The 27680-nt window shown below is 53.7% G+C and overlaps 6 protein-coding genes across 6 annotated transcripts; 3 read left to right on the forward strand and 3 right to left on the reverse strand.

The window, feature by feature from the left end:
* Positions 1 to 338: 338 nt before the first annotated feature.
* CkaCkLH20_05428 (nacht domain protein) lies at positions 339 to 2854 on the forward strand (the record flags this gene model as incomplete). The annotated part of the gene is made up of 7 exons (XM_038888147.1): positions 339 to 640; positions 1169 to 1292; positions 1350 to 1527; positions 1592 to 1616; positions 1676 to 2254; positions 2327 to 2768; positions 2819 to 2854. 7 exons carry the CDS (start codon positions 339 to 341, stop codon positions 2852 to 2854), a joined length of 1686 nt encoding a protein of 561 aa, XP_038746623.1.
* A 2922-nt stretch (positions 2855 to 5776) lies between these two features.
* CkaCkLH20_05429 (uncharacterized protein) lies at positions 5777 to 17505 on the reverse strand (the record flags this gene model as incomplete). Its single annotated transcript, XM_038888148.1, has 2 exons — positions 5777 to 11082; positions 15852 to 17505. The coding sequence occupies 2 exons, from the start codon at positions 17503 to 17505 to the stop codon at positions 5777 to 5779; spliced, it is 6960 nt and encodes a 2319-aa protein (XP_038746624.1).
* Positions 17506 to 18058: 553 nt separating this feature from the next.
* Positions 18059 to 19094, forward strand: CkaCkLH20_05430 (uncharacterized protein; the record flags this gene model as incomplete). The annotated part of the gene is made up of 2 exons (XM_038888149.1): positions 18059 to 18988; positions 19047 to 19094. The coding sequence occupies 2 exons, from the start codon at positions 18059 to 18061 to the stop codon at positions 19092 to 19094; spliced, it is 978 nt and encodes a 325-aa protein (XP_038746625.1).
* Positions 19095 to 19547: 453 nt separating this feature from the next.
* Positions 19548 to 20750, reverse strand: CkaCkLH20_05431 (uncharacterized protein; the record flags this gene model as incomplete). The annotated part of the gene is made up of 4 exons (XM_038888150.1): positions 19548 to 19734; positions 19815 to 20449; positions 20511 to 20591; positions 20643 to 20750. 4 exons carry the CDS (start codon positions 20748 to 20750, stop codon positions 19548 to 19550), a joined length of 1011 nt encoding a protein of 336 aa, XP_038746626.1.
* A 1731-nt stretch (positions 20751 to 22481) lies between these two features.
* Positions 22482 to 23888, forward strand: CkaCkLH20_05432 (histidine acid; the record flags this gene model as incomplete). The annotated part of the gene is made up of 1 exon (XM_038888151.1): positions 22482 to 23888. The coding sequence occupies one exon, from the start codon at positions 22482 to 22484 to the stop codon at positions 23886 to 23888; it is 1407 nt and encodes a 468-aa protein (XP_038746627.1).
* A 262-nt stretch (positions 23889 to 24150) lies between these two features.
* CkaCkLH20_05433 (uncharacterized protein) lies at positions 24151 to 27430 on the reverse strand (the record flags this gene model as incomplete). The annotated part of the gene is made up of 7 exons (XM_038888152.1): positions 24151 to 25188; positions 25243 to 26590; positions 26649 to 26775; positions 26835 to 26916; positions 26976 to 27147; positions 27199 to 27257; positions 27335 to 27430. The coding sequence occupies 7 exons, from the start codon at positions 27428 to 27430 to the stop codon at positions 24151 to 24153; spliced, it is 2922 nt and encodes a 973-aa protein (XP_038746628.1).
* Between the last annotated feature and the right edge of the window lie 250 nt (positions 27431 to 27680).

Consider the following 27680-nt stretch of genomic DNA (forward strand, 5'->3'; position numbering starts at 1 on the left):
TGACGTATACGAGTGATCTAATTATCTGTTGAAATATAGCGAACATAATCTGAGATTTTAACTGATCCAAACTTGCCATTGAGTGAGCCTGTCAGGGTCATGGATTGCACAGCATCATAGTCGGTGACTGCGCGGAGTGATAGAACACAGTTGAACCATCGTGTGCTGATCAAGACGCAAGTGTGGCAGCCAACAGTGAACAGGCGCGGCATGCAGGCAAGCAAGCTGCGCCTGCAGAATTTCTTAAAAGCCAATGATTCCCGAGCTGAATCTGACTAGGCTCTGGTCGTCTCCAGGCTCTCCTCGGCGTCCAGCAGACCTCATCCAGACCCCCAGCAATGAGCGAGAGACGACTGCAATCGCCAGCAGGCCCTCTCACGAGGAGCTCCAAGAGCTATGCGGAAGATGACAAGGCAGCCCTTTCCGAAGCCTTGGCAGCCTTCCAAGCGGCCCTCACCGACGCCGAACGTACAAGGCTACAACAGACCAAGACCAGTTTCTGCGACGCCGATGCTGTCATCAAGTTTACTCATGATCTCGACGGACTTGACCCCGCTCGCAGAGGCAAGAGCATCGCGACAAAACTGTACTCGTTCTTGCAGACTATCCAGCAGTTCTACCAGGTCACGGACACTTACGTGTCTTCTACCCCAGAGATAGCTGCGCTGGTCTGGGGTTCAGTCAAACTAACGTTCATGGTTCGCAATTTCCTCCCAAAAAGCCATCAATGATGTCACTGATAAATAAAGATGTTGGGAAACTTCACGTCATACTTTGAGAAGTTTTCTGATCTTCTTCATGGCTTTGACCAACATTGCCCACGATTCGCAGAATATCGTCTTTTATATCCGGACTCGGTGCGATTAAGACGGGCTACTTATGCGTTTCATGCAGCAATTGTAGTGTGCTGTACTCAGATCATTGCCGCTATTAGGCGTCCTTGTTCGTGCTTGCTTTTCTTGTTTTCTCTAATATACCGTCACGCGAGTCATTCTCGAGATCTTCAATAGTAAACTGATCACTGCAACCAGGGAAACAACAGCTCCTCCATAATCTGACTCAATCTTTCCAAGCCGAGATACGGCCGTATGTAGATGCTATCCAGGCGAAAGCAGACCAAGTCAAGGACGAAATTACACTGGCAAAATCTCAGGCTGATTCAAACGAGCAAGCAAAGCAGGCTGAAGAGCGCCGTGAGGCCGCGGAATCTCGACGAAGGTTCTCTAGATGGCAGATACATTCCCAGAAACAATTCCAAGACGTCAGTGCAGGGCAAGAAGCTCAGGCAAAACGTAAGCAAACTGAAATCGTTGGTGAGAAACAGCGCAACAGTCTTTGACATGGGCAAGCTAGAGCAAAATTGGGAGTCGCTCCTGATCAAACTGTCATCTTACGACCACGCCGCCGCCTTTAGGAAAGCGAGATTACGAAGGCATAATGGAACAGCGGAGTGGGTATTTCCCACGCAGCAATTCCAGAACTGGTTTCACAGCGATAAGTCTTCAATACTTCATTTGACGGGCAAGAGTAGGAAATTCCTTTTGCTGCAAAAAGATGAAGATGAGAACCAAAAAGCTGATGAGTCTAATAGTTGGCTCAGGCAAGACAGTCCTGACGTGAGTGACGCGAGATTATCTCTCGAACTGAATGCGAAGCTGACGGAATCTTTCTGCAGCGCAAACGTTATTGACCATCTTATTGCGGAACGGAAGAGTTGCCAATTGGTTTCATTCTTCTTTGTCGCATTCGATGATGCCGCAAGCCTGAGCGCCGAACACATCATTCGATGTTTGATCAGACAGGCTTTGGACCACAGTTCAGTCAACGACAAGTTCATCCACGGTCTTCGAAAAGCCGAATCTCGGTTCTTTTCCAATGACGCACTTCTGGGGCTGTGGGCTGAGAAGGTGAAATCGGTCGATGAGTTGTTCGTCGTGTTAGATGGGCTGGACGAATGCTCCGAGTCCGAACGAGAACTGCTTCTGGGATGCCTTGCCAAGCTTGGCGACGCAGTTTCCGGAGAGTCGAGAGTGAAGGTACTCTTGTCATCAAGAGAAACAATTGTTGACGAAGTGGACCGATCTGATCTGTCTGTATCTCGCCTTGGCTTAAGCACTGCAAACATCCAGAGCGACCTGTCCAAGTACGCAGAAGAAATATTGATGCAGAGGGTCTCCACCAAGAAGCTCAAAATAGATAACGAACACTTGCTGCAAGAGGTCATTCGACAGGTCCAGCGAGGTGGCGAGGGAATGTAAGTTGTCCAGGTCAAGTCATTAAACGTTCCCATTTTACGTTGCGGACCTAACGAGTGTGCTGCGTCTAGGTTTCTCTGGGTGTTCCTTACCGTCGAGGACTTATGTACCCGTAAATCTGATATCGAGATCCGCAATGCCCTCCAAACGATTCCTCGGAATCTTTCAGGCACATTCGACAGAGCTCTCGCCCGAATCGTAGCAAACGGGCACGAGAAGGTCGCCCATGATACCTTTCGATGGGCTGCTGTTGTTCGCCGGCCTCTCGCAACCGACCAACTCCGAGAAGCGCTGGCCATCGAAATCGGACAAATGTACTACAGACCAGAGCGTTTAATCAACGGAATTGACCAAATAACCGCCTGGTGCGAGAACTTGGTTCAGATCGAGGAGACGGACAACACAGTACACTTCAGCCATCACTCTATTCGAAAGTACCTGTTAGACCCGACTTCTGAGGTTTCTCGGAGCTTCCACATCAACTTACAGGATTGGGACCATCACGTTGGGGAGGTTTGCGTGACCTACCTCAATTTCAATGATTTTAAAGCTGCATTGATCAGATACTCTCGGCTCAGACTGGAAAGCACGATTCCTGATCACTATCCTGCAGGTTTCGCATCCGAGGCCGTTCGTACAGCTCTTCCAGGTACTACCGGCGCACGAATTGCGAAGGTTGTTCACAACGTCATTTCAAAATCTAAGCGACATTCCTACACGCTTCCAAAAGCACAAAATCCACTATTCGGAAACGCAGGAGCTGGAGAAACAACCATTCCAGGGCATCCCTTCTTGCAATATGCCGTTGAAGAGTGGCTGTTTCATACAACGCGGTTTTCGGCATCTGGATCTAAAACATGGTTCTTGTGGCAGGCGATGATCTCCGGCGACGATGCCCCGTGGATGGAAGTTGAGTGGCAGCCGCCCGGCATGTGTGAATTAGACTTCTGGGGATGGCTGAAATCCGATGACAACAACACGGATGAAACCAACAGATCCCTTACAGTCGTATTGCACAAGGCCATTGTGTACGCCGACTTCATCGGTCACTATACCCTCATGGAGCAGTTCATTTCGATGTTCCAACGTAGGGGCATCCGGATGCATTGCGAGATGCTGCAGAGTTTTCTACCACTTCGGAAATCCTGGGTCTACTCTAGCGGCATAGGGATGGAACGCTCTGGAAACAAGGGCGAGATGAGAGACCCTCGTGTCGACTTTGTACATCTTGTCACTGATTTTATTGCTTGGGGTGGACGGTATTGGCCCATCTGTCACTGCGGAAGCCACGTCGCAAAAAGCAGACGAGGGATATATGAGGACGTCTGCACAATGCTAAACGACTCCGACCGTGAAGGCTCTATAGATCGTTGGCTGCAAACATTTGCCCGACTATCTGTCTTCGACATAAATGAGAGGCTCTTCGACGAAATGGTCACTCCCGCTGCTCAACAAAGAGGATACCCCCTCGAGAACCGAACGTATTACGGTAAAACGATTATCAACGTCGTATTGGAACAAAGCGGTGAATGGCCCCTAAAGCTAGCTGCCTGGTTCTTGCGACAATGGAATTCGGATTTCTCTTCCGCGATTGAAAAGGATTTTCTTCTTCGAGACAGCCTGCGGCTTGTTCTCCGAGAAGGGACCTGGAAGACTGCAAGCTACATATTTCAAGCCAGCGTTTTATCATCGTCCAGGCTTGAATGCGTTGATCATCTTCTCATATCGGACGCTACCGAGGCCTACAACCTCACTTCGGAGGGAATGAAGGGGTTCATCCGTACGTGTATCCCAGAACGCTCCTGCGACCTAGCAGATGAAATGACGCAAAGAAACCTGGCCATCTTCAACACAGCTCGCCGGAGGCATTGGGAGATTGCGGTGGCTCTTCACAGGTGCGGGGCACGCTTGAAACCAGCAGATGATGACGACAGCTCCAGTCTTGACTTTAAAGCCTGTGAGCTGTTGAATTCGGTTTTTTCGTGTATCCATCAAATGTCCCACTGTAGCTTGGATGAGATTGAATGGGGAAGGTTAAAGCCTTTGAGGCTGTGTCGTCGGCATCTCAATGAGGCACAGAGCTTGAAGCCACTGCTGGATGAAGACAATTGGAGAGACGAAGCCGGGTCTAAGATCTTGCTGAGTATTCTGGATCATAGATTTGTATATATCTAGTTATTAGGTCAGCTTGAATAGACGTTCCATGCACTTTGAGGTTCGAGGACACTGTCCGGAGGGTGATGAGAGATAGGGCATACGGATTTGCTCGGTGCTCTCGCGTGAAGTGACTTATATTGTGATGCTCCCCCAAGGTCCGGGCAGGCACATCTCCTTCTCCCCGGACAACTCATTCTTACAAACATCTTTGGAAAGATTCAGAACCCGGAAGTGTCTGAACTTCACTCGAACGTCGAAAGCTCGCTCATTCGTAGATGGAAGGGGGTATGCCTTCGGTGACGGACATTGGATCGTAAGAGATGGCCCCATGTCGTTGTTGTTGCTATTCATGTATGAATTCCCATTGTAGCTCTCTGAATATCACCACGTCAAAGATATCGCAAATGTCTAATACTATCTATTAAATTACTTCTTGCTGAGTACTGACTCTTACCTTCCCTATCTAACTATACCTAATCCATCCGCCTGCCGTTTCTCCGAGTCCTGCCTAATAGTCCCGTAAAATTCATCTTACTATCCATTCAAAGGACACGAGTTCTGCCAACCGAGCCGCACGATAACCGTCGTTTATAGACATATCTATCATGTAACATACAATGGCACGAGTAGAATTGTACCTAACACACAATTTGCGAGGTTTGGGGCGAATCCGGAATTCTAAAAGAGACTATGAAGTCACCATCGCAGCTTCGGATCGATTCGAGACGTCCTTTTCGACACCCTGACGCTTTGCACAAGCCATTATCGTCTCCCCCGAAACATACCTAGGCTCTAGAGATAAGAATCTTAGCCAGTTGGAAAAGGATAAGATGTGGGAGTCCGGCGACACGCGAATGGGGCTTGTAGGAGTCGTCGGGTGTAAGGGGTGGCTGATCTTTGAGGGGGCATCACCACAGCCAGGAACCGTGTCAAAAAAATCACTTTCCACGTCGAAATCAAGACCTCACAATGCGTTGCACGACACCAAAGTTCATCCGAGTCCAAGGCTTTATTTCATATCCTAGTCATAATCGTAGAAAAGTGGTATATCCTCCAAGACCATATGCCCGCTGCCAAATGTTCCGCTGTCTACATGGGAAATCTGTCAAAGAAACGAAAGTGCAACTGAGCTCTGTCTTTCATGTCGTCAACCGACGACATTGCGCACAATACTGACCTCCAATTTAAATGCCCGGTTTATATGCCTTGGTAAATGAGACCAAACGTGCCGCCATCATGATGTTCCTAAAGTCATTCAGTGGTAGCTCGCCCCTGGCGCAGCGTACCAAACGAGATGCATCCATGCAAAAAACTGAAATGCAAAAAGTCGTAAACGTAAAATGGGTCCTACCTCGATACCGCACTTAGCCCATGGCGTTGAACTCGTTCTGGCGGAGGAAGGACGTTGCGAGCTCGTCGCCGCCTTGTTCAGCCGCCTGGAAGAAGTGGACGGCGACGCACATGAGTGCGGGGTCGCTTCGCACATCTCCATCCTTCGAGGTGGAATCCTGACCAGGATGTTGGGAGCCAGCAGCACCCAGGCTAGATGACCCAGCCGATGAACGGGCCCGATCGCCAGCATACAACCTACTGGCGCCAGGGCCAGTGCGCCCGGAGGTACCAGCATACTTGTCCATCACTGTCTGCTTGAATACCTCACGGGGCTTGGACAGAGGCAAGGTAGTGCGCTCAACGAGCTCGGGGTTGGACAAGTAGAAGATGGCGAGCTCTCGTTGAGCGGTAGGTAGACCCTCCTTGGCTGTGATGGTCCACATCCTGCCTGCCTGTGCCAGACTGTATGCAGTCGTCACAGGAGGCGGCGAGTCGGTATCCAGCCGCTCGGTATCTTGAATTTGTGTATCGTTCGTTGTTTTCCGGGTATTGGTGTAAACCCCTTGAACCTCGTCGGCCACCTCGATCATGGTACGGCATACCTCTTGCTTCAGACTCAGCGCAGCGAGACCAGTGTCCCAAAATGCTGTGCCCTTGTCGGTGTTGTCCAGAATGGTAGGGTTCACAAAGGCGGCGATGAACTGCAGATCGCGGAAGAGGGTCTTCGGTCGTATCGAAGGGTCTCGGAAAAGAGTGCGTAGCACGTTGGTAATTGCGTCCTTGGTCGTTGGGTTGCTTGAGGCAATCGTTCGAGCGTCCGACGTGCCCGGCCGAGTAGGGCCACCGGCCGATGGCAGCGAAGTAAGAGGTGATTGCTGAAGCGCGTGTGACCGTCTCTCTCTGACATTGTCAATCACCTCTTCCAGAGGGTTCGAGCGAGCATTTGCTGTTGATTCGTCCGCCGCAGGAGACATGAAGTCGGATCTGTTCCACCCAAGCCTGGACCGCTTCGAGCCACTGGCCAACGAGGCCACGATGAGCTGCTCGAGCTCATGGAGAGCGTTCAACTTGGCATGCGGGTTGGGATGAACACTGAACATACGCAGCAGCCGTTGGAAAGCCTTCTTGAAAGGGAATTCCGCCTTCGATTCCTTAGCCGGTTGCTTGGAACGAGTGGATACAGTCTCGCTCGTGGCTGCGGAGCCGTCGTTCCCTGGAGTGCTGCCAGTCTCCGTTGTCTCGGAGTTCTTGTCGGTCTCACCAGCGCCGCGTAAGTTGCCGAAACTCTTCTTCTTTTCGATAACGCGGGGCTTGAGAGACATCTTGCCCGATTTGCCCATTCGTCGCGCTCGTCGGTCGAGAGCATCGCGCCTGTCAATACACTCTTGGCCCAAATTTGAGAACCAATCGTCTGTCTCGGATCCTCGAGCAAAGACAAGCGTGCCAAGGTCAGAGAGCAGCAGACTAACCAAAGTCTGGCGCAACTCGTTGAGGAAGCGGGCCTTCTCTTCAGACTGACGCTGCTGATAGACTGTTTCGTTGGATGATGCCGATGTACCTGGTCGGCCAGCGGAGTGTCCAAGATGGGCAGCGAGGGAATGTGGAGGATTCTGGAACGATGCGGACAGGTTGGTCATGCTGGTTGTAGGGGACTGGGCGCGGGACGTTGCCGAGCTCGGGGAGATCGCCGATTGGAAAGGCGACCAAAACGTAGAACTTGAGTCGATGGTGTGAACTGGCGATGAGACGCCGAAGTAGTCTTGGCCGTCGACAATGTCGGACAGAACGGTGCTTGCCCTCGAAAACCGATAGCTGCCGGAGTCGAATGACTGCTGGCTGGAGTTGTGGGCAGACATAGCTCGAAGATCGCGAACAGAGTTAGGCCGACCGGTAGACATAAATCGCCGCTCCGGGTCGCTCATGACACTGGCGGTATCATCCCAGTGGTGCTCCCTTTCTCGTGGACCTCTACTGTTCTCCAGATTCCGTCTGTCCCGCTGGTACAACTCGCTTGACCAAAGGACGGGACCATCCAAAATTGACTCGCCGATCAACTTGGAGATGCAGGTGTCCACCTCGCAACAGAATCTGTGAATTCGCTCCTCTCCGCAACAGAAGTTCTCAACGCCCGCCTGTTGCAGCCAGCGGGATGTCTTGTCGGCCTGGTCGTCGCTGAGTTTGTTGGGACCACCTTGCTCTTCCGAGGCTGCCAACAGATCCATGATCTGGGTTTCTGTACGGTAGAGATAGCTGGAAGCCGGCGCTCTGGCCAGATGCGCGCGGTTGCGCTGGTAAGAATTGTACCGCCGAGGCATCCCCATGGTCTTGAGGGCAGCGCAGATGTTGCGACTTTGCTCGTATGGCGCGGAATTGCGGACGTCGGTAACATACCACATCTTGTCGCGAAGAGCCCGCAGGCGCTTTGTCATGGTCTCGATGAGCCCTTCGTGCCTTTCTTGGCTTTGCTTCAGCCAAACGAGCCAGGCGTCGTACTCCTCGATCGCAGCCGCGCAACGGCGGATAGAGTCTCTCGGGCCACGAGAGAAGATGTTCAGGAGGATTGCGAAGCCATTCCGCCTGAGAGATTCGGAGCTGAGGGCATTGAGTTGTTGCAAAGTCTTCCAGTAGAGATGCGCCGAGACAAAATCAGCTTGTGCTTTTGACTGAGCAGATGCTGCAGTCAGCATGGCAATGAGGACGGACGGAGGCTCCGTGTCTTGTTCGGGGGCCTTCTCTTTGTCCGAGGTCGACGCGGCATCCTTGCTCTGAGATTCTTCCTGGGCTGCCTGCGCCTCGGCTTCGCGTCTGCGGTAGGGGTTTCTACTGGGCGTGGACTTTTCGGCAGTGATAATCTTGTTCTTCGATCGGTACTTCTTGATGCCAGTCGCCCGATTGCTGAATTGAGCCCGGCTGCCTTCCGGTTCGATGCTTTGTGGGATCTCGTAGTCCTCAACAAGCTTCAGGATGGAATCGCGAAGCTGATGATAGTCCTTGTCCAATTCGGGCTTGTCATCAATCTCCTCATCGTCAGTGTCGCTGGTCGACGAGTTCTCTTCCTCCTCAATGTCTTCTTCAGGGTCGTAAGTCATCTGGCTCGACAAGCTATTGCCATCCGCGGAGATGAACAGGACAGCCCAGCGTTCCGCACAGGGATGACAAGAACCTTGAATCACATCCGCTCCAACCTGGGTGCTCATCTCTCGCAGAGCGAATCGAAGACGGTAGCCGTCGTCTTCGTAGTTGCTGAGTCGTCTCTGTGATAATGGTTCCAACATAGGAGGCGAGTATCGCTGTGGTGAGCCGGTCCGTTGGTCGTCCAAGTTTGTCTCCCTTGATGTGGTGGCGTCACTCAGCACCGAGGACGCGCTCGTGCTCAGTACTGATGCCGTCTCGAAGTTGTGCCGATTGCCTCCCATGGAGATGGGCTGGGATATTGCTGAAAAGCCAGAAATCGAAGGAGCGCCGGATCTCAGTCCGCTGGATTGAGACATGGGTCGACGCTCGGGGAATAGAGCGTTGACCAAAGTGACCAAGTCAGCCGGGCTGACAACCAGGTACGGGTGGACCTCGACCGTCTCTCTCAAAGAGGTGATGGAGCGAGCGGGCAGCAGCCTAGGTGGAGGTCTCTGGGATCGGGATCCCTTGAACCGGTTCAAAATGCTCTCAACATGTCCTTGGATCTTGGGCGGAGTAGAAACTGTACCCTTCTTGTTCCAGGTGATCTCCACGACAACCTGCTGGGCTCTCATGGCAACCTGCTTGAGAATCTTCTGGCGGCCGTACTCGGTGATGTGGTAGTCGCCCATGAGACCGTGGCTTTCTGGGTGAATGACAACGCCAAGGAGAAAAACTGAGAAAAGCCACTTGTACACAAACCAGTTGCGGGTGCCCTCGACGAGCTTGCTGTCCAACTTCTTCAAGATGGCGTTACCTAACTCGATCAGGCCCTCGGGAATGCCTGTCGCATCCTCGTCGTCGATGATCTCGAAGAGCTCATTGACGGCGCGGTCGTAAAACTCCTCTGCGGCAATACTGTCCTTGGCTGTCCAATCCGCAAGGTTGAAGCGGGTTCCGTGCTGATCCTCGGCTTTATCCAGGAGAAAGGCACCATCCTCGAGGATCTTCATCAAATACCACTCCATATTGGACTTCCCAGACCAGTCACGCATGGACGTCCAAACATTGAGGACGGATATCAGCATAGGCTCGCTGGCAGATTTGGACTCTGTAATGAGCCTGGCCAAAGCTGTTCCCCAGATCTCGGTTCGTCTCCTATCCTCTGCGCTGTCGGGCCCAGCGGAATTGGCAAAGCAGGTGTGGACCAAGGCTGACAACGGGTCGTGTCGCTGGAAAGAGAGCAGGCGCTCAATGGCAGTGGGCAGATGGGCGGGTGTCCGACTACTCGAACCAACATGACTCCGCGCGTTAGAGCGGCCGTGATAAGGCAACACGGACTCAACGGGTTCCAGTCCCTGGTGGAAACTGGTGAAAGCGTTTAGTTCTGCTGGGGTTAGAGAACACAACCTCGTGGCCAAATAGTGCGGGTTTGTGCGAATCTGGGTAAGGAAGTTAAGGAAAATCTCCCGAACGGATGCTGGCAATTCTGAAAGAAAGGGGGCAATAGAGCCAAGAGAACTGGCGCCAGATGTCGATTTAGGTGGTGTTTCCAGGCTTTCTGACGATGCCAAAGCTGGCGACTGTAATGAGTCCAATTCCGGCTCCACAAGCGCGTAGCGGCGCAACTCGTCGCAGCTCTTGCGCACATCGTGAATAGCGTTGAAGAGAGCAGAGAAGGTCTTTTTGTCATCGGAACGGAAACAATCGACCAAGTTCTTGCGGGCAATCTCACCACAGCGATTCAGGCGGGCAGAGAGGGCGGTAGAGATGAGGTTTCTCTGCAGGCGAATCCTTGTGTTCGCGCGCTTGCGCTCTTGGTATTTGGAGAGTCTGACCAAATGGGCAAGCTCGTCCAGCGTCGTGGTATCGGGTTCGGCCGCCATGTGAGGGTTCGTGTACATGGAGGGGTCCGGGAGCAGAGCCTGGGGTAGTGCAGGGGAAGCCGTCTTGTCGGCAGCCGGGGCGGGCGCCTTCTCGGGGGAGTCCATGGTGGCCTTGACGGGCGAGGTAGCAGTTGGCGTCACGGGCTGAGCAATCACGGGCTTCTGGTGAGATGCTCTTCGCGGTAGGTCTTCGCTTCGGCGAACGGGCAATGTTACAGCCTCTGTGGTCGGGGTAGGACTCGGAGAGCGCTGGCGGCGGGATCTGAAGGTATTGTAGTTCTCGGCCGGGGGCGTGGGCGTCGGGGATTGAGGAGGGTTCGCGCCATCTTGTGAGGCAGCTATGTCGAGCAGGCAATCATGGTCAGCATGGGGAAGCACACGAGCAAGGAGCCGATGTTGGGCGCCGGGGAAGACGGGTGTGCGACGTACGAGCAGACACTATTCGGACGGGCGAAGAAAGAGAACGCTGCATGGAAATCATAATGCGATCATTAGAAGATGTGCTAGGAGACGGGCGGGCAGCTTCAGCGGCTGCTCGAGGCATGCGCAGGCTTGTAGCTGTGCTGTTGCGACCGTCTGAAGTGCAAGTTGCGCAGTTGGGCGGCGACGATGAAGCTCGTCTTGGTGGATCTGATGCGTAGACGGTGCGGTGCAGGTGCTTGGGTACTTCGCGGGTAGGCGGGGCAGACGTGGACTGGGCGGCAGAGTGAGAGAGAGAGGCGGAAAGAGGGGGAGGGAATAGGAGGCCGGCGCAATGCCAGATCCACGCGGGCGCGTTCGTCGGTCGGTCGGTGGTTGAAGATGTCAAACGTCTGGTGTTGACGGGTTTTCCTGGAAAGAAAGAAAGAAAACAAAAAACACCAGGCCGAAGCAGGAGTCGAGGTCTGGTCGCGGTTGGAGTTTAAGGTATCCGGAAGGAAGGGACGGGACAAGAAAGACCAGGGTCGCAAGGCGAGAATGTGGAAGGCACAGCGCAGCGGCAGCGGCAGCGGCAGCGCGACCAGGAAGGCAAGGAACGGTAGGCGGTAGGTACCATAAATGGTGTGGGGAGATACGTACCTTCCCAGCAGCTGGATGTATCCGTACATTTGTACCTGGAGCAGGAAGGAGGAAGGCACGATACTGACAGGTATCTTGGGCAGGTACGTTCCGCTGGTCAGGCACCTGCCCTGGCGGTTCGCAAGGAAGCGACCTGGCGACGTGCAGGAAAGACGTGGAGCAGGAACGAACGACAGCTGGAAGGCCGCAACTTCCCAACAGGCAAGAACATTGGAGCAAGTGGCAGGAAGTACCCTGCTTGATGCTGAGGTGGGCAAGAGCATACCGTACCGTACCAGGTACGCTGAGGTGAGAGGCGACTGAATGCCGGCGGCAGGTACTCCCCACGACTTCCAGCTCACGACATCTCCACGTCCAACCTGCTGAACAGCGGACATGGAACGGAATTCATGGGTTAAGTCGATGGGGCCGCTGCCCGGACCGGGACCGACCGGAGAGGACGGAGACCAGAAGAACAACACATCGGAAAGGGTCATTATTCTCAACCAGGGAGGGGGGACTACGGATACGCAACTGCCTCGACTGAGAAGGCAGGTACGGATATCTAGCATGGTGGTAGTTTGAGGAAAGAGATACTTCTCTACCTTAGCGTTCTGTGAGGAAGGAAGCATAGAAGCATGCTTACCTCAGGTGAATTCCAATACCTCAGGTAGGAAACTGTTGAAAACAAAGCTAGAAGGAACGAGATGCCACGGAGGAAGGAATATCTGGCTGCACACCTGCCCTGCTTGACTGCTGCGGGTGGAAACAAAAACATTGGACGAAAACGTTGGTCAGCGCCAACGCCAACGCACACCCGCACTAAAAAAAAAAATCACCACAGGAAAGAAATTCCCATCAACAAATCCCAGTCCTGGCCGACTGTCACCACCACCAAAACACAGTCATCAGGGAATCCTTCCTTTGCTTTTGTTTGTTCTAGGCTGTTTCCATTTCAATTGCCACGCGAACCAGCACCCTTTCCAACGGCCTTTTCTATCCAGCAATACCAGCCAAGGATATCCAATACAGCAACGGCCAACCAGAACAACCGCATGACATTGCCTTCTGTTTACTTTGCCATCATCATCTACCCTACTGGAGCTGTCCCTGTCACAGACTCAAAAAGACAACACAGCCAACCCTAAACCGACAGGGAGCCGCCTGAAATGGGGGTCCGGGGTCTGCTGCAGAGTACAACAGAATCGATGTGAAGTGCCTTACTTCACCATCACCATAGCATCCGTCATCTTCATCTTCACCGTCCACCATCGCCTTGTCGCACGCTTCACGACAGGAGCCGCGAACCGCGAACCGTCGCCTTGCGCCGCCTCGGTCCTTCGTCCTCCTGTCCGCCTGCTGTGCCAGGTCGGACACAGCTGTCTGGCGATGAATCCGTATACGTACTCATCAATTATTCGCCGGTTCCAGCGAACATGCAGCAAGGAGCTGTGCACATCCAGAATCGGAAGCATATCTGCAACCACCGAGGCATACCCTCCGGTCCAGAGGCGGTCTGCGTCAACACAACAGCGAACGCGCATATTTCAGGCCCAGAATGCATGACTTTGAGGAGCCGGAGGACGACGACGGCGACAAATCCATGCATTGTATCCGTACAGCCTCCGGCCTATTGCGGTACTCATTCGTGCATCCGCCGGTCTCTCCAGACCTCGGTGCCATGCTGTCTGTCCACTTGGTCTCGTGTTTCTCAACAAGTCGGACGAATCATGTCTTCACCGACGGCCAAAATTGCGGTATGCTACATGCAGCGACAGCAAACACCAGCATGGAAACAGGGCATGCACAGGCACCGACAGGCAAAGACAACGGGGCAGCCGATGCATCAGACAAAAATTACCTCTGCTTCTGGCCGCTGGATGAGCTGGCATGCATAGCCTTTGGACCTCTTGTTTTACATGTTCGGCCACCCTGCGCCCCCCAAAAGCTCTCGAGAGGGCCCCCTTTGGACTTTGGAGCCCTCCATGACCACCGCACAGAAGACTGCCCTGGTCTCCCGCTATCCAATCTGCGTCGTCCACGAGGCTGGCACGCCATGCCAACGCATCACAGGGCCCAATCAATCCCCCGCCAGCCCAACCAGCATCAACCCACACCCACCCGCTTCACCACCACACTCGACAACCTCGACACCATCCCTGACCGCTGTCTCCAATCGTCCACTGCCGAGCCGCTTGCCTCCGGCCACCAGCTTGCACCTCCTGCGACCTCTCGCAGCCGCATCAAGGGCCTCTCCAACCACTGTTTGAGGCCCGCCGCCAGACCGACTGGCCGGCAACTTCACCCTGCCACTCAAAGTTTCGAATTGCAAAACTGCACTGAGAGAGGTCAATTCATCTGGCCACGTTTCGGTCAACTTCTTCAGCCCCCGTCAGACATCGACATTCTCACGACCTTGTCGCCTTCAACAAGCAACTTCTCTTCGCCACATGACTGCTAGCCCGTCAGCTCCAGGCAACGAAAAGGAAGCAGAATTTGTCTGTGTCACGATGATTGGAGACGACGCCGTGCGCTCGACGAGAAGCCTTTTGTCAACTCAGCGGTGCTGCACTTGGTTCGAATCCCGCCAAATCAAAGCTCCCTGTCCGTTCTACGTCTGGACATATCCCGGCTCCGGGTGTGGCATATTCGGCCTCTAAACTGGCCTTTACCATACTGCTGGATACCTAGATCCAGCCACTCGCACCGCCAGCGTGGTATCACCATGATTTCGTACCACAACCATCTGCCGCCCACTTGGAGACTCCGGCCCAGGTACTGAGATACCTACTTCTCCATCCCGCTCCTAACCTAACCACCGACAGATCGCTCGTCTCATGCACGTCAGATTCGCCAGTCACTCGCTACTGTTCATCCGATACCCAACCCCATTCGCTGCACCGTCCCTTGTTCATCGTGCGTCCGGTCCCGCCTCCCGACGACCTATCGAGCCCAAGATGCCACGGGGCCCGCGACTCTGCTCTTCGTTTCCTTGTTTACCTTGCATTCTCTGACTGATTGAGGCCTTTGCTTTGCCTCGGGTACTGCGCCCCTGTCTTGGGTTATTTGTTGACCCTTGGTTCACTGCCAGCAACGTACTCCAAGACGTGGATGCGGCCCCAGCCGAATCAAGATATGGTCATGCCACACCGCGATTTGCTCGTGGGAGGAGCCGTTCCGGGTTCTTGAACAGTACCGAGTTGCATCAGCACGTGGAGGCGTTGTGTCTGGGAACCAACAAATTAGTCGTCTAGCGACAACATGGCGGACCCGTCAGCCGACACATGACCTCTTGACGCAATCCTTCCGACTCTCCATTGACACCGCATTCTAAATGGGTCATTGAGGTTAGGGCTGCATATGCCATCGTTGGTAATCTGCACTCCCGGCGCTAACCCACAGGCATAAGCCTAGTAGATGGCCCCGTTGCCACACTGTCGTGTCACTGCTGTTGTTGCCAGGGTTCCGGCGTGTTGTTGAGGCTATGTAAACATTTCCTCGCACGTAGACAGTCCTCGTCAGCCGAGACCAGCCAGCTTTTCGTCAAACGACTTTGTCAGTGACTAGGTTGCTAACGTGAAGACCAGAGTCGCTAGTCGACACCCGGCCCAACCAGATTTACCATTTAGCATGGTCTCAGGTTGTTCTTCCTTCCCTTAGCTTCGTACGGAAGATATGGAGATGGCGATCTCTCGGTCTGAACGAGGGTGATCCTCAGAATTCTACAATCCGTTGAGGTGTCAATGTGTGAATAACGACTATTCTTGACGCCTTGATTGTAAGCTGCTGTCATGATACTCTCGTCGTCGCTACTGCTGTTGCCGTCAGTGCCATCTTCGTTGCTGGCACTGCTTCTTTCCTCGAAGTGTTCAAGTAATACTTCTTCGTGGACAGCAGACGGTCTTCTAAAAGATCTACCCTTTAACCCGAAGTACTTGTCTCATCGCATCGCGAACAGCATGTTTATGCTCCAGAAATTTCGACTTATCCGCAGCCGCCAGAGGTGTCAACCCAGAACCATCTCTCGCTCCCACATCAGCTCCCCGATCCATCGAGACACGGGCTACACCGACGGCCCCTCGCTCAGCTGCCCAGTGCAACGGCGTGACACCTTCCTTCACAACATCTGCCTCCGTCTCCGCGCAGAGTGAGAGCGTTCTTGCCACTCGAAATCCCCACGGCTCGCTCCCATACAAGAAGTCTCTCACTTCATTCGATATCCGCGGTAGCCGGGTCCCATCAAAGACCCGGGCAGGACTGTTGATCGGCGGCAGAGCATAGTGCCCCGGTATCAAAACGCCGTACGCAATACTCGCGATCGAGTAGTTATCGTTCTCCGGGCCGTCCGGTAGCGACTCTACTCCGCTGTCGAGGTAGCTCCCGATCACATGGAGAACAGTCCACCCCTCCGCCGTGACGACGTTCGTCTCTGCCCCGTTGTAGAGGAGCAGCTTGGCAGATTTCACGGCGTCGATCTCCGGTTTCCTGCGTCCGTTGGGCTGCGATCCGCGATGATATCGCCCAGTGATCACAGGCGCGAGAGAGCAGATTATGGGCGTCCAACCGTTCTCGCTGACGGCGTTCACGTCCAGGCCCCTGGTGATGAGCATCTCCATCGTATCGTACCGCCCCCCGGCGGCGGCGTAGTGAAGAAGCGTCTCGCCGTGGTTATTTGTAGACTGGAGCGCTGAAGCGGGGTTCTCGGCGCGGGCGAGGTACTCGAGGAAGACTTCCCTGTCGGCGTTCATCGCGGCCCAGTGGAGCGGCGTCTCGCCCTCGTCGTCTCCTATCGTGACCGAGGCACCGTGTTGAAGTAGCAGCTGGATGCCGATTGTGTGAACTTCCGTCCTTCGCGTTGAGCCGTTCATGGGGATGGGATTTGTCAGGAGATGGAGTACCGTGCAGCCCCTATCCCCTTTCACGTCGGGGTCAGCCGCGTGTTCGAGGAGGGCTCTCATGGCGCCTTGCAGAACGATGCCGCCTGCTGTTCTGTGAAGATTGGGTATACCGTCCTTCGACCCGTTCGCATCTGCCCCTGCGTCCAGGAGACGAGTACATACGCGGTAATGTTTGACGAGGTCGTCTTCGTTGTAGATGATTCCCGACCTTTCCTCCGAGACCAACATGAACTTGAATCCCACGCCCGAACTCAGCGCCGCGTCTGTCGTGATCTTGTCATAGAACGTCCGTTGCATGAGCAAATCCACGACGTCAGCCTCCCATCTATGAGCGCCGTGTATCAGCGCCGCGCGCTTCGCCATCTCGCTCCATGTATACAGCGGTGACGGCGTTGCTGCCCAGTCCAGATAATCACCAACCACATCCGCATGACCGTATGAAGCAGCTTGAATCAAACAGCGTTCAATCAGCTTCACGTGAGATGTATACTCGGTGTCGACGATGCCATCAGGATACATCGAGCTCAGTCTCTGCCATATGAGCTGCGAGATGACGCGGTTGCCCTTGATGGCGGCCAGCTCCATCGCCGTCATGTACTCATCGCTACTCCCGTTGTCGTCTAGGGGGTCCGCGCCGGCTTCGAGGAGGACGCGGGTTGCGGCTGTGTTGTTGAGGAGGATGGCGACGTCGAGGGGCGTGCCGTGGGACGAGTGTTGGTTGAGGAGGGACGGGGTGGATGATGAGAGGGCTTGGAGGTGGGGGATGTCGTTGTCGCGGATGCTGGCGTGGAGGATTTCTGAGGGCCGGTGGAAGAAGCGTTCCATGGTGCTGAGTTTGCAGGTTGAAGATGAACTTCTCGGTGGAGGGTGTGATGATGAGAGTGAGATGAGGACTGGGGTGAGTTCTGTGCCGCTGCGGCGGGGCTTGGCGGACTTGGCATGAATCCTTCGACTTCAAGCTTGATTTATGCCCCTCTTTTCATTGAAAACGGGTGTTAAATCTTCTTTTAGATACTTTCGCGTCGGTCGGAATTCATGTTCTGTAGGTTGAATTTAGATGAAGGCTTGCGCTGAGCTATGTGACGCACCTATGTCGATCTGAGCTGACATTACCGCTAATAGTCACACATTTTATTCTCCAACTCATCCGGAAGTCTAGGGAATAGTGACTTGCTGACGGGGAGAATCAGTTGACTGCCAATCAATCAAAGTGAGGCTGTGCGTGATGGTTACACGGGACGATGTCACCCTTGAGATGAGGCTCTTAGACAATGCATCCATAAGTATTCACGCAGCCTGCTTGACACTTTCGCAACTCCCCACTCCTTCTATTGCTAAGCCTCATACACCTTGATATCATAGGTGATTTACACTCAAGATGACATCTCCTGAAGAGCGACCACTTGCCCCCAATGATCCGTGGGCATCACTCGTGGATCGCAGCATACGCGAATGGGACGCGCCGAACCGGAACATGTTTAGGATTGCGAGGGACTTTTTGCAAGCGAACACTAGCCTTGACGACTTCCTCTGCAGCCCGCGAGAGCTCCCGCTCTTCTGGTTCTTCCAACGTCGAGAAACGTTCCTGTCACAGACGACCTTGACGAAATGGAGCAGAGATCGCCTAGACGATTACGTTCTCCTCCCCGCACTCAACGGTTTCGTCTTGAGATCGGAGTGCTTCTTCGTCAGCCACTTCTGGCTCACCAGCAACGACCCGGACCCGGACGGAAAATACCTCCGTCTTCTTCAGCAGGAGCTCGAGCCCCAGAGTTGGTCGTACATCTGGGTCGATTGGACGTGCATACCACAGCACCCCCGGACCGAGAGGGAGCAGGCCTACTTCCTGCGGGGACTCGAGACGATGCCGGGGATCATCCGCAACTGCGGGTTCATCTGGTTCTACCCGCCCTTCGAACCGCGCCTGTGGATCCTGTACGAGATCGCGGAGTACAGCCTCACGTGTGACGGCGGGATCGAGAATTTCGACGACATCAAGGAGTTTCTGGAGCATATCAAAGAGATGCAGGAGGTCGGGGTGCGTGCGACGCTGAGCAAACACGGCTACAGGTGCGCGGACGACCTGGACAAGGAGTGTCTGACGTCGTTGCTGGAGTTTCTGTGCATCTTGAGACGGCTGCGTCTTGACGTCGAGGATATCAGAAAACTGATGGATCGCATGACGTGGTCTACCCGGACGCACACCGTGATATGCGGGACTTTGGACGGTGTGGTGGAGCTTTGTCGGTTTGACGGCACTCTGAAATTGAATGGAGAGTGTCATACGTTCACGCCGTTCCCGAGATGGGTAAGTTGTCTGTGACCGTTAGAAGACGTTTGTGGCTGACTTGAGACACGACGTTTAGGAAGACAGCAAATACTTTTCAGCTATCAATACCATATCACACGAATAGAGGTATGATTGGCAATATCCTGTTGTTAGTCATTGAATGAATGGAGTCGACTGTGGGAGAGCTAGTGACAAGAGCAAATTGTTCACAGTTGGAGTGATGGGTAACGAAAACTTCAGCTTTCTAGGCGGGAAGACGGACATAAATCCGTCATCTAGCGTATAGGCCTAAATTTTGACCGAGAAAGAAAGCTTCAACCATGAACTTATGAATATGAACAGATCTGTTTCTATCTTCTTTAGATGATGTCCGAGTATGACTGTATGAATGGGTGTAAGTGGCGTGACCTTGAGGATGAGGCCATTCAAGCAAGCGCCACCACATACGCCGCCAGGAAGTTTATCAGCATAGAGTTTCATACTTTCAGAATAATGAATGATAAATGTGTACTCATTAGGTATGGCGAGCTAAAATAACAAGAGCGGATGCAGTGTAATGCGCAGGGTATTGCATTTGTTAGTGGCGTGACCGTGGTGACTCAAGCCGGTTCAGCCTGGCAAGGCAAGCAGCTATGGCGGTCGCTGAGCTTCGCATCTCTTTCTCCATGTCCCTTTTCCAAGCGATTTGGATTCTGTCTTCGTTTTTCTGCTGTGAAGTAGTGATGTAGTCGAGCTGGCACTGGCAAAGAACGATCCTCGTCCAGCTGGGAATATGAGTAACTGTGCTTTACGAGAGAGCAAGCACACAAACGACCGCAAGAGTTACAGGAGATTTGGGACTCACAAGTAGTTCACCAACATGACGTTGGTGTACAGAACGACGGGGTCCTCCTCCTTTGCGAACGCACCAGAGGATGACACAGCCGGCAGCGTCGACCTGGATTCCGCGAACCATTTGGAAAGCGCCTGTCCGGCTTTCAAATACTGCTCTTCACATGCAGCTTCCGAGCTTTGTGGAGACAAGGAAGTGAAGGCCAGAGTGAGTGTGTCCGTCATCGCCACGCAGAGCCTGACCGTGTCGTCCACGACCCGGACCAGTCTTTCCCTCGTTCCATGACTATACACTCTCGTGCGATTGATCTCAGCACACAATAAAGATGACCCGGCCTCGACGTATTGCTGGGCTATGAACTCTGCAGGACCGATGGAAGGTTTCTGTTTCGAGGCGAGAGCTATGAATCTGTCGCGGATAAAGCAACACCACCACAAACGCCTCAAGGATTCGTCGCCGTCGACGGTCGTACGAGACGCCTCATATGCTTTCGATAAAGCATCTGCCTTAGCTACTCGGGCATTGTCGATGGCCTTTGCTAGCCAGGTGCTCTCGTGGAACTCGGGGCCCGTCGTGTTGAAGGTCAGGAGAAGGGCAGCTTGGGCTTTGGCGACAGGGCTTGTCTCAGCGCCAAGGTCGTAGAGAAGCTTCCGTGATTAGGCGTGTTTCTCGTTCGTTTGGTGGAAGGTTGCATGGAGCTCAACGTACCTTTGCCTTTCGGTAGAAAGAGTCTTTGGCGTTCTGGATGCCATCATACCCCAACATGCTGATCGTTTCCGGCGCAACGAACTATGTATCGCCATCAGCATTCACCAAAGCGTCGAATTCGATCTCAGATACCTTGCAGGATGCCAGAAGCATTCCTTGAAATAGAAGCAGGCTGATCTTCTTCTCCTCTCCGGTGCCGAGGCCAAAGTAGCCGTCCCAAAAATCCGACTCGCTGAGCATCGGTAGAAGAGGATGGACATGTAGAAAGTAATGCACCACGAATTGGTCCAAAACGGGTCGGGAGGGTATTATGAAGCAACCCTCTGTAAGAAGTCTCTCGACCTTCTCCAGCGGAAGCTGATTCAGATCCCTCGTGGTGAGATGGAAAGGCAGCGAGTTGTCTACTCCCGGGCCATCTATAGGGAGGAGCGGGGATGATTCTGTAATGTCGCCGTTGACTATCGCTTCTACATGTTCGAGGAAGTCATGTGGGCTCCGAGAATCATCGTCGCAAGGAGAGCCATCGACTTTTTGGATTCGGCTTCTAATAATTATCACGTAAGTATTATGCTGCTCGAATAATAGAGCAACAGTAGTCCTACATTTTCCCCGGGATTGTGGACGCGATGTGTTCGGAATTCTGACATTGTTGTTCGTCGCCGTCAACTTCGCTTCGGGGTCTTTTAGGCCGACAACTGAGGTGCATCGAAGCGGCGGGTCCATGAAAGATCGGCATCGCGGGCTCATCGCTAGGGGACAATGGCATGTCGTTTTACTTACTGAGCAGCGACGTTTTCACTTGCAGGACGGTGCCAATTGGTCTAAATGAGAAAAGAAATGCGATTCTGGCAAAATTACTTCAACAGTCGGCCTCCTTCTACACAATCTCTTCCGTTATCCGGAATCTGGTCTCCGAGATCAAGTCTCCACTGCTCCGGGAGTGGCCCGATAACACGGCCCGGAACATTGTTTCTTGGCGGCGTGCAGGCGCCTGCATGATGTATCGGAGAAAAAAATGTTAAGCTACTTCCGATGAGGCGCTTCTATTTCAGCGACCAATCCGACCTATCTTGCGCTCAGTTGTTTACTTTTTTTCATCTCATCCTAATCCCCCTGAATTTTCCCAATTTCAAATGTCGGTTCCGCAGCCGAGGCTACTCCAATTCCCTCGCTTCCAATCCGGAACGCACATCGCAAGCGTCGTACTCAGCTGAAATAAAAAAGAAAAGGACGTGAGTAAGCAACGAATACGAATTGGCTCATGATGTCTCAGCGGAACATTCACTCCGCATGAACATGCCTCGCCGCAAACCTGCTTGTTGCCCCCAGAGCGGCCCAATCGAGAGACATCGCGATCTTCCCTCTGTTTTGGTCGCACAGTCGCGTTGAGCCTAGCAACCTTTACGTAGTGATCGCCTCTCCCCGAAGTTCTCGGCCAATCCAGAGGATTCGGTACCTCACGGGGGAAATTTCAGAGTCATCATTCCCGCTCTAAACCCTTGTCGCCCATTGAGATGTGGTTACCAATGGCAGAGCCGCAACGCGTTTGTGCCACGGCCGATCACTCATCGGCCTCTCTCAACGTCATGACGTAGCACAGACAATGGCAGAAGCAGGATTTAATGAGTGTGGAGATGACCAAAGCGACTAAGACGACGCAAGTCCCATTTGGGCCGTGCCGCGTGTGCGGGCTAAGAACGGCTTGTGACGTCGGACTCCGTTGGTGGAGAACCGGGGTCTTGCTTGGCCACTTTTCCCGGCTCCTCAATGATCTCACTTGTTTACCGAAAGCAGCTGATGGATGACATGGCAATGGTGGTTCGAAAAATATAAGTAACTCAAATGAGAGTTCGTCTGAACTTGAGGCTTGGCTATTGAAACTCAAGCCTCCTGCTGTCTTTACCGTTGAGTGCGACTTCGAGATACCCACCGCCCTCGCGCGACCCAACTTACACCATGGCTCGACAGAACATGAGCGCCAGGCTTCTCCAACTGCTGCCTTTGGCGGCATACGCTTCGGCATCATCCCTCTACTCAACTTACAAGTTCAACCCGTTGGAGCATCTCGGTGGTATCGCTCCCTACTTCGAGCCTCTCGACCCCCTGTCATCTCCCGACGCACCTCAGGGTTGCACGCCAGAGCGCGCCGCCTATCTCGTGCGCCACGCTGCCATCTACGCCAACGACTTCGACTTCGAGGAGTATATCGAGCCGTTCCTTGAGAAACTAGGAAACAAGTCGATTGAATGGAGCAAGGTGCCGCATCTGAGCTTCTTGGCGGACTGGGAGGCCCCCGTTTCCGAAGCCGAAACCTCCCTCCTCACTCGCGTCGGCCGCCTTGAAGCCACCCAGCTCGGCGTCGACCTCGAGTTCAGATACCCCAACTTCAAGCTTCCCCAGCGCGTATGGACCTCGTCGGCAGAGCGAACCTACAAGTCAGCGCAGTCGCTCGTGCGCGGATTGGAGACCGACGACAACACGATGAACGTCGTCAGCATCTACGAGTCCAAGGAGTCCGGCGCCGACAGCTTGACCCCGTATAAGGCCTGCCCTGCCTACTCTTCCTCTGCAGGCAGTGAGCAGTCCGCCCAGTTCCAGAAGAAGTTTGCCACGCCCATCATGAAGCGCTTCAACGACTTGGCGTCCGACTTCAACTTCACCGTCAACGACGTCTTCGGCATGCAGCAGTTGTGCGGTTACGAGACCGTCATCCGTGGCAAGTCTCCCTTCTGCGACCTCGACCTCTTCACGCCCGACGACTGGCTTGGCTGGGAGTACACCGAGGACATCCGCTACCACTACAACTCCGGCTACGGCAACAACGTCGCCGGTTACGTCGGCATGCCGTGGCTCAACGCTACGGCTGGTCTCTTGATGGGCCAGGACTCCGACGAAGACCTGTACGTCAGCTTCACCCACCGTGAGTTGCCTCCGATGGTCATTGTTGCCATGGGTCTGTTCAACAACTCCGAGGCCGGCGGCGGCTCCGAGGCCACCATCAACGACACGATGCCCCTGGACAGAATTAACTATCGCCGCGCGTGGCGCAGCTCCCACGTCCTGCCTTTCCTGGGCAACATCGCCATTGAGCGATTGAACTGCAGCGGAAGCTATGGTTACGACGACGGAGAGTACTACCGCGTGCTGGTAAACAGCTCACCTCAGCCTCTGTCTGATTGCGCGGACGGCCCTGGAACCTCTTGCTCGAGGAACGGTTTTGAGAAGTACATCCAGGACAGAGTTGAGAGGTTCACTGGTTTCTCGGAGCAGTGCGGTGTGAAGTACGATAACTCCACAGACGTCATGTCGATCTACCAGGACGCGTCGGTGGGCAACGGGACCACCGTTGGCAAGCGTTATACAGCCACTTTCCAGTAAATAGTTTGAACTTAGCGTTCATAATTCTAATGATTAATGTTCTTTGATACCATCACAATCTTTCGAGCTTAAAATGTGATGAGCCTGGCATCAAAGGCCCACCAAAGTTGGGGATTTGAGATAAAGGATTGCAAATGCTGAACGTAATGATTACTACGGGTTGAGCCAAGATTAAGTATCGAGAAAAGTATGTACAAGAATAACAATTGAGTTGTTCAACAATTGAGTCAAAAATACGATAAGAAGTATTCAAGAGAGCAGATCAGTCGCTGCATCTTAAGTCGAGCTCCTCACATGTGCAGCAGGGGTAGTGCTCGCACTTGTCGGCAGACGGGCGATACTCCCCGCCAATTGCGTTGAAGTTGCGGTAGGCGGTCTTGTAGTCGCAAATAGGGATCGAGAAGACACCCGGAGTCGACACACCATCAGGATACAACGTCGCCTGCTTGTTTCCATTGTGGTCCCTCATCTTGTTCCCAGAGTCGGCAGAGATGTTGTAACCGTTGGCGTTGCCGTTGAGCTGGTATCCTGCCCAGGAGCTGTTGACCATGTCACCGACTTCCAAGCCTCCCCAAAGAATGGACCCGAGCGTGCCCAGACCAGGAAGCCCCTTGAAGGCGTCCTCGTCGCAGTAATAGCTGGAAGTGCCGTCGTCCGTTTTCCAGTTCTGACAGTTCGTCACGCCGACGAGGAAGAACGTCTTTCCATCCTTGATGATGCGAGCTGGCTCGACGTCTTCTTGGTTGAGAGTCTCAGGCTGGCCGTTCTGGCCACCCTTCCACGCGAAAGGGTTGTAGTCCTCGTCTGTTTCATCAGCCATGATGATGACAGCGTCCACGGTGGGATTGGCGATCCAAGCCTGCTGAATGAGGCCGCCGTAGATGACCTTCTTCATGGTGTCGGCGATCTCAGTGGCTGTCACGTTGGGGTTACCCGCAAGCCAAACACCGCCCTTGACCTGCGAGTTGAAGAAGGACGGGTCGGCATCGTTGAAGTAGGCCGCCCGCATGGCTTTCAGCGTGCTCTCTTGGACCTCCTTCAGGGTACTGAGCATCTTCTCAACGTCGTCCACCGTCATCATCTTGTTCTCCTCGGCGTCCTCCATGGCTTTGTTGATCTTGTCCACCACCAATGAGTAGGCCTCCGTCCACGCACTCTCGGCGAGCTCGCTTTCGCCAACGAACGAAGAGAACTTCTGGAAGATGAAGCCGCCGGAGACGTCGAATATCTGGTTCAAGAACCAGTTGTTCAATTGGGTAGCGACATCCTTCGAAGGGTCGTACGAGAAGGTGTTGATGAACTGCCAGTCTTAAGTCAGCAACGCACCACGCAATATTGATTGAAGGATACTCACATTTGTCTTCATTCCGGCCGCATCGTAGGTAGCCTTGTCCACAGCATTGAGCCATTCCTTGAACACGGCGTTGATGCGAGCCATTGATGTCAGAATGAGAGACGCTGCGAGTGACCAGCCGTCGGATTTGTGGCAGGAGATGTCCTCTACGCAGCTGTCACCTGCAGTGTTGTCGAGACCGCAATCGAACCTTTCGTTGTACCTGAAGAACCCCGACGCAGCTCGAGACCAATTGCCATCGGACACGATGCTGTAGTAGTCGAACCGCTTATCCTTCCACCAGTCAGCGAAGTCATCGAGAGCCGTGTCTGCCTTGGCCTTCTGCCAGTTCGTGTAGGCGTTTTGGAAGATGGTGACTTCTTCCTTGGCGCAGGTGATGCATTTCCAGTCGCTCTCGTCGCCTTCGCACTTGGGAACGTCCATCAACTCGTCTTCGGTGATGGGCATGACCTCGGTTCCGATGGGGATGCAGGCTTCATCGTTGGTTCCGTCCTCGAACGGCGAGACCAGGTAGTTCATGTTGTAGATGCCTTGAGGGCAGCCCGAAGAGACGCATCGTTTGGACCGAGCCGTCATGATGGTCTTTCCAGATGGGTCCTTGAGTTCGATCCACTGCTGTCCGGGTTGGATATTCCCAGCACCGTTACCGTAGTTGAGGCCATCGTGGAGCACCGTGGTGTGATCATCCTGTCCAGCATGCACGACGACACTGTACCCATTCGCCAGGCCGGGCTTGAGGACAACGCTCCAGTAAGCCTGGTTCTGACGTATCGCGTCATCGTATCCGTCGGGCTTCCCGGTATAGAGAGAGTCCACGCCCGAGTTGCAAACGATGCCGTCGACGATGGGTCTGTGCCACATGGCACCGACTGCAACAGCTCCGTTCTGTGGAGTCATCGCGGTGGAGAGCTGGCGGTTCTTGAAGGCATGGTTGAAGGACGCGACGAGAGGCTGCCATGCGGTGTGGTCGAACATGTTCTGATTCATGTACAGCCAAGGTTGGGCGTCGCTGTTCTGTTCGGGCCACAGCTCTGCGATGTAGTGACTCTCAGGGCCGTCGTTCCACGTGAGGAATTGCACGAAGTCGGCTTCGTTGAGGGATCCAAGAATCCTGTCCATCCGCATCGGCATTCCGTTGCGGCCGTCTCGGTAGACGTTCGTCTTGTAGCTGTTCTTGTACTGGAGCGGGCTGAGGGGGACCATGTACAGCTTGCTGTGGTTGTGGGCGCCTACGGCGACTAGCTTGTCGACGGAGATGTCGCCGACGTAGGCGCTTCCGTAGCCGTCTCGCTCCGGCCATGCGGATTCCCAGCTGAAGACGCCATCAACCATATCGCCCCAGTACTCCCTGGAATGTCGGTCAGCCTTGACGTCTCTTGTGCGTGTTGGATGAGTCGAGTACTCACCACCATCCAGGGTCAGACTGATAGTAGCCCTCCGTTTTCTCAAAGTCCGGAATGAAGAACATCTCGTTGGCCAGGCTGTCTTTCCAAGATTTCCAGAAAGATCCGTTGAAGTCGGCGGCCGAGAAGGCTTCACATCGAAGATCAGCACGTAATTCGTAAAGCGCACAAAGGTGTGTCACCACTTACTGCTGATGACTGGCATACCATTCCACTGGTAGTAGGATGGGCGCCCCTTGTAGTTCTGGAAAATCCATTGATAATCCATTGGCTAGATATTTCGTTAGGAACACCGCGGTAAGGTCGTTCAAGAAAGATAAAATCACATACTCCCTCGCAGGAATCGCGGCCGTTCCAGCATGCATCTCCCGAAGCCCAGACGTCCATGGAAATGTACAGTCCAAAGCCGCCTACCAAGTCAGCGGCGTCGAAAAGCATGCCGAGCGACTTGTCAACGAAAGAGGCGGTAGGGTCGCCGACGTTGAGGGCAAAGCCGTCGAAGCTGGTGATAGTCAGTAAAATCAGCGGTCAGTATGATTGCAGACAGACTGACCCGATGGCTTTGGCGGATTCGATGTCCTTTCTTGCATGTTCAGCAGTGATAGTTCCAAGCTGAGTCGGACGTCAGTTGAAAGTCCACGGCGCATAAACTCTTGAGGCTTGGCATCCTGAACATGACTATGACCTACCATGTAGTGAGCGAACGCGGCTCTCTGTTGGGCAATCGCCGACCCCGCGAGAGATAAAGCTCCCGCCAGAGAGGCAGCAACCTGTGAGAAGCGCATGGTCGAGAACCAGGTGGTTGCGACTTCGGGCGATGTCTAGAGAATGTGAATAAACGAAAGTGGGTGGAATGCTCTGAAGCAAATGTTGACTGGGCACATCGCCTTTCGAGGCCCTTTTATCATGAAGATTATCCGAGGCATTTTTTCAACCCGTGTAGGACTCGTATGTCTCTGCCTTTACGAACTACAGGATCGTGATCCTTCAAGCTGCGGAAATTTGAAGCCGCAACGAAGCGTCTAGACTGTCTCT

Source organism: Colletotrichum karsti, assembly GCF_011947395.1.
Source record: "Colletotrichum karsti strain CkLH20 chromosome Unknown Scaffold15, whole genome shotgun sequence".
NCBI lineage: Eukaryota > Fungi > Ascomycota > Sordariomycetes > Glomerellales > Glomerellaceae > Colletotrichum > Colletotrichum karsti.